At 35.2% G+C, this 14,615-nt stretch overlaps 1 protein-coding gene across 1 annotated transcript in view; it reads right to left on the bottom strand.

Moving 5' to 3' along the window:
- The window catches only part of LOC150098216 (uncharacterized), a 151,826-nt gene extending 138,968 nt beyond the window's left edge, over positions 1 to 12,858 (bottom strand). Inside the window, exons 1-2 of the mRNA XM_090406282.1 lie at positions 12,762 to 12,858; positions 3 to 1,520 (exon numbers count right to left, since the gene is read on the bottom strand). Coding sequence (XP_090262408.1) covers positions 3 to 1,520; positions 12,762 to 12,858 — 1,615 coding nt within the window. The remainder of the gene's footprint in view (positions 1 to 2; positions 1,521 to 12,761) is intronic.
- Positions 12,859 to 14,615: the final 1,757 nt, after the last annotated feature.

Raw genomic sequence — 14,615 nt, 5'->3', positions numbered from 1 at the left:
ACCTGGAGGTCTAGGAGGAGACGTATTTTCTCCTAAGCTGACAGCATTGCCGACAGGTGGAGGCGTAGTGCTCGATGCATTTACTGTCCGGTTTGCAGGGGGAATTTCTGGTGTTTCCTGCTTGCTGATATCGGTTTTTGCCTCAGGTGGTGGCTGAGATATGCTTTCAGAGGAATCTATTGAGCCGTTCTGGAGAGGTTTTACCTGAAGTGGGGCCAACTTTGGTGAAGAAGGTTTTACTTTCGGCAGATCCCAGGGAGGATCATAATCACCCGCAGGTCTATCGTCGTTTTGTGGACTCTGTAAGACAGCTGAAAGTTCTGTTCGGTCATGCGGTGGCCGCCTATCTCGGGAAAGTAGGAATGGAAGTGGCTTATCTTGTACTTCGACGTTGCTGTCCAGATTAGAAAACGAATCGATAGGGTTATTGCTATTAACCTCCTTCGTGGGATCTGAATCTTTCGCTGGACTGCTAGGCAATTCACTTGATGCAGACGAACCATTCAAGAGTCCTTCTTTATGAACTGGTGATTCTTTCTTATTTACTTCGGTGGGTGTCCCTCGATTTTTGGTTTTACTAAACGTTGGCAAATTATCACTTGGCAATACTTTCACTGCTGGATGGCCATGAATAGCTTTTTTCGTCACGAAAGGCGAGCCTTCTGATTGGCGTCCCGTATCATCGTGTCTCTGACTGACCATACCTCGTAATTCCAACCTTTGGTTAGTTATCGACCTGAAACCGTCCCTATGACCGCTTTCATCTTTCGAGTTATCTAAATAATTGCCGAAACCTTTAGGTAGTGGTTCAACATTGGCTGTCACTTTGATTTGTAAAGGGGAAGACGAAGATGAACGAGGTGTGTCCCTTATAAGGGTCACTTTTCTTTTTTCTGTTGGAGTAAAGTGGGGAGGAAAATGCCGGGGAATCTGTCTCGGAGACTCTCTAGTTAACACTCTGGGTTGATGGGTAGGCGTACTTGATGCTGATCCTCCGCTTGACCCGAAAGATGACCTTGAGGCTGTTCTCAAAGCTGGACCATCCCCTGATCCGATTCTAGGACGAAAAAATTCTCCCTGGAGAACGGGACTTTGCACAAGACGATCTATGTCGTCAATCTCCCTCTTCACTCTACTATCAAAAGCTGTCTCGTAGAAATGTCGCTGGCGGGTAGCCATATCTTCCTCGTCTTCGCTCAGCAGTGATTCGCTGGAAGCGGCAGCGGGTTCAGAATATGTGTTTTCCTCTACTGAGGTTTCGGTCCTCAGAGATCTGCCACTTGGCGCTGGAGAAGACGGGGACACTTGCAGACTACTGACGAACTGAGCGTCAACACACCACTCCCAGGGCTCATCGTATTCGGCTATTTGATGTTCATGTTCTAAAGCTTCTTCTACTTCTGATGCAGGAAAGCGGCGAAGTGGTGACGCTTGGCCACTTTCTCCTTCACTTAAGCATACTTCTTCGTAATAGGCATCATCTGAATCATTAAGTACTGGTGCTGTCTTGATGGGATAACCTTTAAAAAAAATAAAGGATCCAAATTAAAGAAATGTTTTTCGTGGTGTTCACTTAGTTAATTACCTTCGATTTATCAATATAAATCGAAGCAGTTATATAAAGTTCGCATTATTAAAAGCAATATATCAAAATACATTTATTACATTTCTAATATACTTCTCTCCTTCTTTCATGTCAGATTAGCACAGCTAAATACTGATAAAGCCGAAAATCAATTTTCGATGACGTTCAATTCATGTTACTCAACTCCTAACAGGCATCGTTTGACACGTTTAAGGAGTCGGAATGCAACATAAAACAGTACAGTTAAACATACTTGATTGTGTGTGTGTGTGTGTGTGTGTGTGTGTGTGTGTGTGTGTGTGTGTGTGTGTGTGTGTGTGTGTGAGAGAGAGAGAGAGAGAGAGAGAGAGAGAGAGAGAGAGAGAGAGAGAGAGAGAGAGAGAGAGAGAGAGAGAGAGAGAGAGAGAGAGAGAGAGAGAGAGACCTGATTACTATTTCCAGGATTTAAATCCAGACTATGTTGCTCACGTTTAGTTTACCTCCCGTTAAAACTAAACTGTCGCTACAGTTTTTTCTCCCACCCCATCATCAAATTACTGATAAAGTTTACTTGATGAAATATTTTTCTCATCTTTGGATTGCGGTTTATACTCATTTACACAAACATAAATAAATGGTGAGTATGGTTGCCTATTTTAGGTATTATCTATGTATTATGTATATAAATTTAACAGAGTCCAATAATCGGTTTACTTTTTTTTAGATTTAAAAAAAAAAACTGGAGTATCTCAGTGGGGTGCATTCCTTCCTCTTAAACCTATATAAATACCAAATAAAAAGACCAGGGAAAAGTAAAACACTCGCATCAATCGTCTTAACCCATACCATCCTACTTGAAGAAACAGTTATCTACTAAGTTGGTGTAAGCTTCTAGAGTTTTTTACATTTTCGCTAGCAGCAGCTGAGAATTTTATAGCTATAAAAATTAGAATAGTTCATTCATATGGTTGGGTAGACAACCGAGGAAAAAGATTAAGCAAAATAAAAGAATATAAAAATAAAAGTAGATAATCCGCAGTATACGAACTAAAATCAACTGGCCCCAAATCTTCCGGTGAAGTCTGAAGAAATCATCTAGTGGACGTAAAGTCACGAAAAATGGTTTACAGGAAAGTCTTTTGTTTAACAGAAATTGCACTTTTTTCAACTGATAATAAACACCTTTGTCAAGTTAAGCCGACACAGTTTAGAGATTTTTTTTTTTTTTTCAAACAGAAACAAGCTGAAATAAAACTAAGAAAAAAGCCCAACGTCTGCAGCTTCACTATGTTTGCAAACAAAGTTGTTTTTATTAATTTATTTTATTCTTATCTTTCAGAAATTAAAACTTTTTTTTCTCTTTTAGGAAGTGAAAATTAAAAAGCAAACAAGGAGTGCGAGATAGGAAAGTTGTCCTTTAATGATAATTTCATTTCTTTCACCATAAAGTTAAATAATTTATCTGTTTATTTATTCACATATAGTAAAATGCGTTTGTGTGAATTTATGTAAGAATTTTGTAAACATTATAATTTATAAAACTCACCATTTCAAAACTAAATATATGAAGAATAATAAACGTTAATGAAGAGTAATCCACATAATTTATTTGACAGAATGAATATTCACACCCACCTACTTGTGTAATTACATTCAAATGAATGTAACTACATTAGATCAAAAAAGTCATATCATTTATTATTTTAGGGTATTCTGAGAAATGTAGTGCGAGAGCCATAAACCCTTTGCAAAAAAAAGACCAAGTTCGAATCTTTATAAGGACTTCTATATTTCAACTGAAGGAATTAAGTGGTCTCATACGGATCGAAGGATTTTTCCTCAGGAAGTAGACAAATCCGCTTAACGCGCACGCACATACACATCGGCTGGCCAGTAAGTGGCTACAATTAACAAGAGCCAATAAATATATATATAAATAAAAATACCAAATAAAAACTCGGTAACCCCTAAATAGTGGTTTCAATGCTGGAAAAACAAAAGAAAAACAAAAAGTATTTCATCAACTACAGAACCATTCACACAGCTGTGTGGAAGGAATGACTACACAAATTCGAAATTAATATTTCCTTGTATTCTGCAAAAGTTACTGTTTTAACACAATTTCACAATGATTTTCACACTTGAACAGTAGCCTGAACAGTTAGTCGAATGTATTAGATTAGGCCAAAACGCACTAAAACTAAGAACGAGAATTCTGACTATAAACCGGGGTTTTCTCAAGTTAGTTTATTTTGTAGAGAAAAATATAATAATAAAATAAATAAAAATCCTAAGTTTCCGAAAAGGAAAGCCTACGTCACCATATGAAATTAGCTTACTTCCAGTTGAAAAGCCCTTATATGTAGCTCCAGTCTGACTGGATTCGAATTTAGGTCTTCCCAAGAGCATCGTCGTGTCCAACCATGAATTTGAAACTAGAATTTAAGACGAGGGGGCCGTCTTCATGCACGATGTCACGGCTTCTGTAATTTCCTAAACAATTCTTAAATATTTTGAGATGGGACTACCAAGGTAACAGAAATGTTTCGTGTTCAAGGCAGCAGAGATGTCTCGATTTTCATCCTGCTGATTTGTTTGTTGCGGAAGGTACATAAACGGAATCATATCAAATCCTTAACTGTCATACCAGAAACTGAACAACGCTGTTCGAGGATCATATACCTCTTTGAGTAAATTTCTGAATAAAGGCTTATGTGCATATTCAACGTTGTCACTTATCTCATTACTATATCGAACTAGGAAAGCATGTTAGTATTATGTAGACAACATAATGCTAACATGTGTACATCTAACCTTGGTTTATTATTATTATTTATATATCTGTCATAAAGAAAGATCAACTGAGATTAGAACTAGAAAGGGTGGCGAAGCGTTATTTGGCTGCTGAATTATGTAGAATAATTGGGAGTGTTTTTTTGTGTGTGTGTGTGTATATATGTGTGTTAAAGAGAGGTGGTTTTAGCAGTGTATAAATTGGAGAGGAAATGGAGTTCTGACAAAAAAAATAAAAAAATAGAAAAAGACACTTAAAAAAAACTAACGTAGTAGAACCGTTTAACACTAATGAAACTTTCATAGCACTTGAAGATGGCAAAACATATTTACATGATTTTCTATTTAACAAAAAACCCGGTTTCACGTCTAAATACACAAGCATGAACCAAACAATTCGTATTATTTATTCGTATTATATATTCGTAAATGCCAAAGTTTTTACAGCATTTAATGAGTAAGATTTTACTGTATTTAATTAGAGGAAGAAAAGAGACTAATACTTATTCATTAAACAGTAGTGTTTTGGACACTGTTTAATGAATATATACAGGGTGTTCGGGATAAATTTGACATATTTATAATTAATTATATTTTTCCGTAAGTTACATGTATTAACACACACTTCTCTTCATTTAAAAGTTTGGACCCTTCTTCATTCATATACAAGATGTCAGAAAGGATGGATAGCTGGAACCCACCTGAATCATGGAAGAGAATAACTTGTATCATGATGATTCGTGCCCGCCATCAAAATAAGGATATTACGACTGCTGCCCAATGCTCCCTGAATACAGTAAAAACAATCAGGCATGAACTAGAGACTTGCAATGGTGACTACGAGGATGTAGCAAGAAGAAAGATCCCTAGCAGACGATCTGATTGCGTTCGTACAGCAGAATTCCTCGCAAATCTGCAGGAACAGGTGTTGAAGAACCCTGGCATTGGAATTCGGGCTTTGTTCGTGGAGTTGCTAACTGTAGTCAAGCCCTGGATAACAAGGGTAGCCAATGGTAGGCCGTATGTATGGCAGCAGGATTCGGCCCCTTGCCACACCTCTGGGAAAAGTCAAAAATGGTTGTCTGAAAATTTCTACGACTTCACCAGTCCAAATGTTTGGCCTCCAAACTCCCCAGACCTTAACCCCATGGATTATTTTGTATGGGGCGCAGTTGAAAAAGACACCAATCGCACTTCCAGTAATACAAAAGCCCAGTTAATGGATAAAATTAAAACAGTTTTTGCGGCCCTTCCCAGGGAGACTGTAGCATCAGCTTGTTCGAGGTTCCGAAGCAGAATTGAAGCTGTGATCGATGCTAATGGTGGTTATTTTGAGTAAATCTTGTTGATAGTATTGTAATTAACTCTGCCTGTAATGTTTTTTTGTCAATTCATTAAATTTAATAGATACAAAGAAGATTTTCTTTTTCCTTACGAAACTGTCAAATTTATCCCGAACACCCTGTATTTACACAAGTTGAAAATTGTTAATGAAGATCGCGCAGAAAATTTTATATAATCGGCAATCGAGTCTTTGGAATGCTTTTGTCAAATAAGGATTTATTTCTATTTCCCCTTACATATGGGCTGGTTGCGACTTACGCTTTTCTGTTTAAGACTTTGAAAAACTGCTGCTGTTTGCGATTTAATTGCATAATTTACAGAAGTCGTAAGTAACAAATAACTGGATCGATTAGCATTGGTCTTAATACAGGGTGGCCATAAATTAACTTTCCCTCTTTGGAGGTATCTGTAGCTAAAACTAATACACGGAATGAAACCACATTTTATATTGAGACTTTCGAAGGCATGGGAAGATGAATTCCGCGAAAAAAAATATTTAGTTCCAAAAGTCGCTGATAGGGAAAATTTTGGCGCTGGCGGAGCCGAAAGCAATCAAATATTTGCAGTAAACGCAGATAAAAAAGATTATGCAAATTTTACTATGCATACGTGACAGCAGCGCCACCAATTTCACTTAAAAAGAGATTGGAAACGTTCACGCAGGTTATTCGAATGACTGACGAATTGTGCTCAATATGCGTCCTGCATTGCAGCAAAGACAATGTTTAAACTCCATAATTTTTATGCAGGATGGAGCAGGGCCACACATTGAACGTTCAGTACAGCGCCTTTTACGCCAGCATTTCAGTAATGAGAGGGTTGTCAGTCAGTTCTTTCGACGGCTTGGCCACCTCGATCCCCGGACATCACTCCATGTGACTTTTGCCTGTGTGGGTATTTGAAATCCGTTGTGTATGTTGGTGGCGTTCCTAACTTGCATGTCTTGAAAGAGAGCATAAAACGGGCTGTTATGAACATCCAATCCGACTCCTTACGCTCAACTGTAGAGCATGTCGCACACAGGATGCAATTTGTTGTACACAAGAAAGGTCAGCACATTGAAAATCGTGTATGTGGTCCAGGGGACCCTGATTCTGATGAATAAAACATTATTTCCTGTGAGTTCAATCACTACATTAATTTCTGTCTCTCGCAAGTTGTTGTTTTAGTTTAATTATTATTATTATTATCATTGTAACCCCGCCACATATCCAGCTGGAATGAGTGACGCGGCTGTCGCTTACACCGACGAAATGTTATTATTCCATTTTATCTGCCTTTAATGTAGTTATCCGCTTGTTTTCGGCTCCGCCAGCGCAAAAATTTCCCCTATCGGCGACTTTTGGTACTAAATATTTTTTTCGAGAAAGCCATTTCTCCATGCCTTCAAAAGTCTCAATATAAAATTTGGTCTCATTCCGTTTATTGGTTTAAGCTACAGATGCCTCCAAAGAGGGAAAGTTATTTTATGGCCACCCTGTACTTTTCAGAATACCAGGATGAGTATATTCCTCCTTCGCCACACACACTCCCTTTTGTACATTATTGTTTTAACTACTGATCTCTAAACTTTATATATTTCCAAGTTCTTTTAACTGTTTTTGCAAAAACAGACAAGAAAGAGAAAAAGACTTGATAGAAGTTTTAGTCATGCCAAAAGCATGTCAGTATATCTTTCCACCCTATGGCTAGGAAGATAAAGGTATTATCTGTTATTTAAATTACTGTAGCGTTTACTGAGCCTAACAATGGACTTCGTTGGCAGTGTTATAGGTCTCAAGAACAGTTAGCCTCCAGTTATCTTAAAAATCAAAAGTTACGAAATGAGCTCATTTCTTGTCATATCTATTCCCAAATAAAATCGGCATTCTAGTTTAAAGTCCTAACTTTAGATAGGTTATAGCTGAGAGTTTGCTTTAATGATATGAAATCTTTATATCATTAAGAGTGCTCCGTTAAGTGAGACAAAAAAAAAATTAAAATAAATAAAGAAAAATAAAGAAAAAACTAGATGGCTCAACTGCGAATATAAACCATAGCAAGAAACAGTATAAGAACAGCCATCTATTGAGAAACGATTAGGGCTTAAGTGAAAGGACATAAAAAGAAAATCTTTCTGTAATGTTTTATGCAGCACGGAGGTATCGTTTAACTTTGCTGAATCAAGTGAAGAGCACCATTCACAAGGATCGGCATTCACGGCGTTATCCAAAACACGTTTTTTCTTTTTCTTTCTTTGTGCAAGTATGGGAAGGAGAGGAGAGAATGGAGATTTTGTTAGAATAATAATGTAATCGAAATATTTAAACAGTAGATTTCAAACCAATGTACATTTCAAAAAAAAAAAAAAAAAGAAAGAAAACAGCAGGGAGGGGCGGAGAAAGAGATTATATTGATCTATGTACAATTTCACACACATTCTAAATACTTCGGAGAATGCATTGTCTGGGGCATTACGAATAAATATGTACTCAACGAATGTTTATGGCAAAATGTAGTTATACTGGTGAGCAGACTGAGAATAGCACAACGGGGATAAAATCTTGAAAAACTGAAGTGGTTTGTGAATAATTCTAAAATGCCTGGAAGCGCTAACAAAGGGAAAGGAGGCGAATATAACCAACGAGGAGGTGTTGATCGCAAAGAAGGAGACTATATTTGACACAAAAGTTCGATGCATCGCTCGTAGAACTTTAGCAATAGGGATGTCTTTATTAATGCAGCCGGCTCAACAGAAACGTTAAGAGGGTTGCTTTAATAGCGAATTCTAAGAAATTGTCTCCCCCAAAACCTTCAATAAACGAAACATTTAATGTTTGTTATTAAGGAATTCTTTTAAAACACGCACGATGTACAGGTTCTATTAAAATGAATAAATTTTCCTTATTTATTTTTTATTCATTATTTATTTTTGTCCAAATTATGTGCCACTACATAATGCTATTATACCACTGAAAGAAAATAAATCCTATTTTGTTGGAATGTTACGTTCAGATTCACTATTCATTTATTTAAATTAGACATTTATTGAAGATGTATATGACTGATTTACAATATATTCATTCTTTTTTGACTATATAATATGTATAATCTTGCAATGCAAAGAAAATTGAAATATTTGGAATGTGTTTATTAAACATTTCCTTATGACAGGATATGGTTCACAAAAATAAGCTGGAAGATGGTATGATTTTTAAGTCGAAGTATATATCGGAAATTGGATTCAAAGCTGCACTCCTCTTATAGATATGTATAATGTATAATCTTATCTGTTTTAAAATTCATTCTAATTACGAATAATATCAACAACCAGTCCTGATATGGTGTATCTGTATGATTCTACAAAGTCTATTTAAACGTCTTAATACTTGGAAGTTCATTCTCCTTTTTATGCTTGCTATTCAGACAAATATTCGATTCCTTAAACGTTCTATTATGTACTGAATTTAAAATTGCGAAAGTTTATTCCTCCATCCATGTAAATGAATGTTTGTTTATTTGTCAACATATCCTCTGTGTCGTTTTGTTTGGTGATATTTGTCTGAGCTTTACTGAATGAATAAAAATATATTTCAACTGCAATTAGTTGTCCAAGAATCTCGAAATTTATATTATGAAAATCTGGAATTCGATATTACATTTTTAGAAACACCCCTCAAACGGATTTCTCAAGTTCCCTTTACTTTAGTATAAACTTTAAATATTAAAATAAGTCTTTCAAGTAAATGAATAGTAAATGATATCATTTCTATGTAAACAGTGATTCCAAATTTGTCAGTTGTTTCCCTTTCTCTTCTGAAATGTAGCCTTACTAGATCATAGTAATAGGATGTTCCTCTACAAGCTACCATTAGCTTTTTTTTTCCCAAGCATGTGGTGTTCAGATTTTTTTTCTCTGCAATATGAACTAATGACTAAAATTTTTCCGTCAAAAGGAAAAATTCACTTTGAAGAATAGTCGATTTTTATAGACAATCAGATTTAATTTTATCTTCTAACCGTGATTACTTTGTTCTTGCCATTTTTACGTGAGCACCAGAGGGGAAAAAAAAACAAAAAAAAAAACAGCTAAGGAACCTTAGTGTCAGGCAGTATTTTCTGCAGCATTAACGTATAAGAGAGTTGAACTGGATCGCCGCGTATCAGGTAGCTGCTAATAAAAAAACAATTTTCTTTTCGGCTGTTATGATAACGAGACATGTTGATTCAAAGTATAAGTCGAAGCATTATATTCGAAATTTTAGGATCAGTAAATTTTAGTAATCAGTCGAAATGAATGAATAAGACGACTGCTAAAATTCGGAGATTTTAAGCAACAGAGGAACGTTGGATAATAAGGAATACCATTTTATGCACAAATAATCTTTAATATTCATTTCTAACTACTTATGATTTTGAGTGAAACAAAAGATAAGACACGTATAAAAATTAGAAATAACAATTTAGCAACGAAGTACAGAAGAGCTAATAATTACTGTTGAAAATATTCTAAACATTTTTGAGCAGAAAACGCGACATAGAATTTATTAAATGGCATTTTATTTCAAAGAGAGAAAAAAATCAAATGCCATCAATAATAATCATAACAGAAACAAAGAAAAGCAAAACACTTCGTGAGAATAAAATTAATCACTGCTATATTGTATTTGTCTATTTCTGGGATAATTCACAAATCAGAGTTCCGTCAATAACTGAACGTCAATCCATGAACTCAAGGATTGATAAATTGTCCAAATGTCACATATATTTGGTGCGTAATCTTCAGTGCTGCTTTCAGCCGGTGCAGCACATCGGCAAAGCAGTTACCGAGATCGTGATGTTCCTTGATCGATCTTATCTTCGAAAAAGAGAGGGGAAAAAATTTGTAATTTCATGCCTACACATCTGTAACTTGTAAGTAATAATGTGCACAAAAAAATGACCCGTTTCAAACACTTTTCTGTCATCAGCTGTATGGGTTCAGTGACGCAAGAAATGGTTAATGAGACAACGCAAAGAGAATTCACCTGGCACAGAGGTACTGACTATTTATCTTCCTTAAAAGACTTCGTAGAGATTAACCGTGAATTAACTACCGATACAGCTGAAGCTAAGCGTGACTATATTCGCGTTCTTTGTCTTAACAGGTATTTTTAAGAGAGAAAGGTTTAAAACACTCGACAAATTAAATGTAATGAGCAGTCAGGGAAATAGAAACAAATAAAATTCAAGGAGGAAAGAAGAAAGAGAATCAAAAGATTACAGAATCATTTACGTGACGAAATTTGAAAGGCTACCTCAGACTATGATTTAATAAACATATAATGGTAACGACGGATCATGAGCTATTAACTTTTGCAGCAGAATAAGGTTTTGAAAAAGGAAAATATATCACTGGGTCTACAGTCCTCTGAGGACCCTGATCTTCTTCAGAAACTTCTGCCAACCTTCTTGTTCATTGCTAAATTCCTCCATTCAATCCCAGTGCCTTAAATATACTGGATTACTCCATCTTACTATTTCAATTTACGTCTTCCAATTTTCTGGATTTGGCAATGAACACCTTAACGGTTCTATTATTATCCATGACCATAACATGTTCAGCCCGGCCTGATGTGCTGATTTTAACGCACTTAATGTCTGGCTCATTAAATAGTCTATAAAATTCATAGCTGTATCTTTTCATTCCATGCACCATTCTCTTGCATACACACCTCCCCTCAAACCATTTCAAATAAACCTAGCAATCTGCATTTCATAATACCAGTTTTCAGAGGAATATGTTAAAATACTATTTACGCAAATAATTTGTACATCCTTGTGTGTAAAATTATTAAAATAAAGTATTACTAAGTCCACAAAAACATACAGAACAAGGTTATGAAACTGATTTTTTTTTTTTTGTTATGTTTCGAGGTAAGTAAAGTTACAAAACTAAAAGCTCAAGATGTTTTCATCGTTAACTGAGATATCGTCAAATACAGTGAAAGCTTTATTGATAACTTATATAACAACATATATGCACCTTTTAAATATTAGAAGAATTTACTGGTTATTAATTTTAATAAATAATAATACTTTTTTCCATACTCAGTTTCGATTTAGACTACATCAACATGAAAAATTCAATGAAATAAAAAACAATAATAGTAATAAATTTGATTGGCTGCTAAAGTGAACTAAATCTTTATAAACTTAAATTAAAGTGTGGAGGGTTAAACGAAGCTTAGACGAGGATATCTGATAAAAAGCGATTTATTTTTTTTTGAAAGTTAATTCTCAGATCATCTCGAATGAAAATTCTTTTTCAGGTACTTCGTAATGAGATCTATAGGTAAGATGCGAGAGCAGTCCTAATGATTCATCAGAATTACCATATTTAGTTTATTATTGTCAGATTCTCAAATAAATCTAACAATAACAAACAGATGTAATCAAGAAATGCCTTGGAGGAGTTTTAATCTGAATCAGAGAAATTCAATTCGATGATTTAATAAAAAGGGAAACACGCAACTAACAGTCATCGCCAGGTTACTGGAAGAAAAGTTAGAATAAAAGGTTTTATAATGAAGGAATAAATCTAAACCAAGAATATTAAAGATTCATAATGCTTTCCTTGCTTTTTTTTTTCTTTTTAAGACAGTGGCCTACTCGAAGGAAACTGGAAAATAAGTTCACCAGAAATGTATTGTACATAAATGAGAAATTTTATTTAGAAACGTTATTACATAATCAAATTTTACTGAGCCGTTTCGAGAAGAAATGAAAACTATAAATGATATCGGCCTGAAGACAAGTACTTCAGTTGATAAGTAAATGATTTTGCAGTTTGGTAAAATGCAATCATTAATAAAAATATAAAAAGAACAGCCAAACACCCACTAAACATTAACCAAAATTTGTTAGATATAAGCGCGAACATAAATCTTTCTATCATATAATAAACACAAAAGTTAAAAACGTATTTACAGTCGAATCGAACAAATATCAATTTGCAGATAACAGCTGTGAAATTCAGTGACTCTTCAGAACGTTCCTTGTTATCAATGTATGTGTATTGTGCAATGTACAATACACATACATTGCAGCCCATCACCAGTACTTTGTATATGATCTTCTTCCCATTTTTTTCTTTCCTTGCGAGTTAAGAAAAGCACCGAACAGTACAGGCGGTCCATGGCTATTGACCGAGAAAGAATTTCCCATCCTTCACAAGTGTACCCTACTAAATCGCTTATTCTTGGCTGAAAGCTATGCGCGATATTTCTTGAACGCTTGCTGGTTGGCGACTTCTTTAATACGAGAAGTGGCCGCTGAAGAGGCTGCTCGGAAAGACGTAGATAACGAAGGCAAACAGCACAAGGGTAGGTACACAGGCCAAGATACTACAGCCTATGCTTTCTAGGTAGGAACACTTAGCTGCATCTGGCTTTCCCGTCACGTACAGGTGACCGGGTGAGACCGTGAATGAACAAGTACACAACATGGAAAAGTCAGAAACTCAAACAAGTTAACATTTCTCAAGGTTTACTCGAGTGATTAAAAGCAGGACAGTTTTTACCCAACCTACTAGGATAAAAAGGGAGGCCGAGGGGGAGGAGTCATTTCGCTGGTGTGCACGTTTTAAGCATGGAATTTTAAGCTGAACAAAAGAAAAGTTTGGCAAGAAAAGCATTCTCGAGTTTATCGAGTGAAAGCGCCATCACAGCACCGCTCGATAAAACATGGCGATCATTATGGAATCCTCTGACGTAGTAAAGTATTTCCAGATAGCTACTATTAAAGTCATTCTCGAAATCCTGACCTGCATACTCTACTAAGTGTTTAAATACTAGTATTTAACTAAATTAAATGTTATAAAAACTTTGTAACATTTAATTATTTAAGCAAAACAAAGGATTTAACCTATTTAAAGCTATTTGTTCTCTGCAACTATATATCATTAACACTGCGTCGTCTGTTGAAACAAAAATAATATATGTAAACACCATCTTCCATAATTTATTACCATTAATTAATGACTAAGTTGATTTCTTTTTAACTTTAGTTTCGCGTGACTCAAGAAGTTTCATATCAAGAACCCAAAAGAAGATAGTTCGTATAGTCACGAAGATACAGTTGACTCTTTCTATAAATTAAACTATAGTGCTGTGGGTATTAATAGCATCACCTTAATTTTAAAGTAATCAATTTTTATGTGTAAATTGTACATTACCCAGAAAGAAAGTAAAATAAGTATCCGCCAATGAAATAGGGACCGGGATTTGTTGTCATCATACATAATAAACAGACAAAACTTCTTTCAGATATCTCTGAGGAAAAATGGCTTAGTTCTGTCTAAATAGCAGTTAACTAGTCGAGAAATCATGAGAATACATCGATTTCTAATTTCGCTGATCTTGGAAAAGACATGATATGGTAACACGGAGAAAGTTGTTTACTTTGAATAAATTTATATAGAATATGACACAGTAATGAGAATGAACATCAAACTAAGTATCCAAAACAATTTCTACATAAAGATCTAAAATCTAAAAACAGTTGACCAACAACTGGGGGTCACTGATTGCATTTCTGTTAAAAATTTACGGAGAGAGCAGACGACATCAAAAGTAGAAATAGTGGTATTAATATTATTGAAGAATGTATAAACAGGTCTAATATAAGTTTGTATGGTCGTTCAACTTGATAAATGTAAAATGAACAAAAGAAAAAAATTCTGTTTTTCAATACTAGGCAAAAACAGATGACAATTAATACACAGATAGACTGAGAAGGAGGAATATCTCAGAGAATAGTAACAGCTGCTAATATATTAGAGAATAACCGATACAGGTAATCTCTGAGTTATACAGTTCCGAATTAAGCTGTTTCTATATCATAACATTTCGAATCAAGCTTTGGAATCTGGTTTGAGTATATCATGTATTAAATC

Source organism: Typopeltis vanoorti, chromosome 16, assembly GCF_054136105.1.
Source record: "Typopeltis vanoorti isolate ZY-2024b chromosome 16, IOZ_Tvanoo_1.0, whole genome shotgun sequence".
Classification (NCBI taxonomy): domain Eukaryota; kingdom Metazoa; phylum Arthropoda; class Arachnida; order Uropygi; family Thelyphonidae; genus Typopeltis; species Typopeltis vanoorti.
The sequence above is the reverse complement of the archived record's forward strand: the minus strand, read 5'-3'. Positions and strand labels throughout refer to the sequence as shown.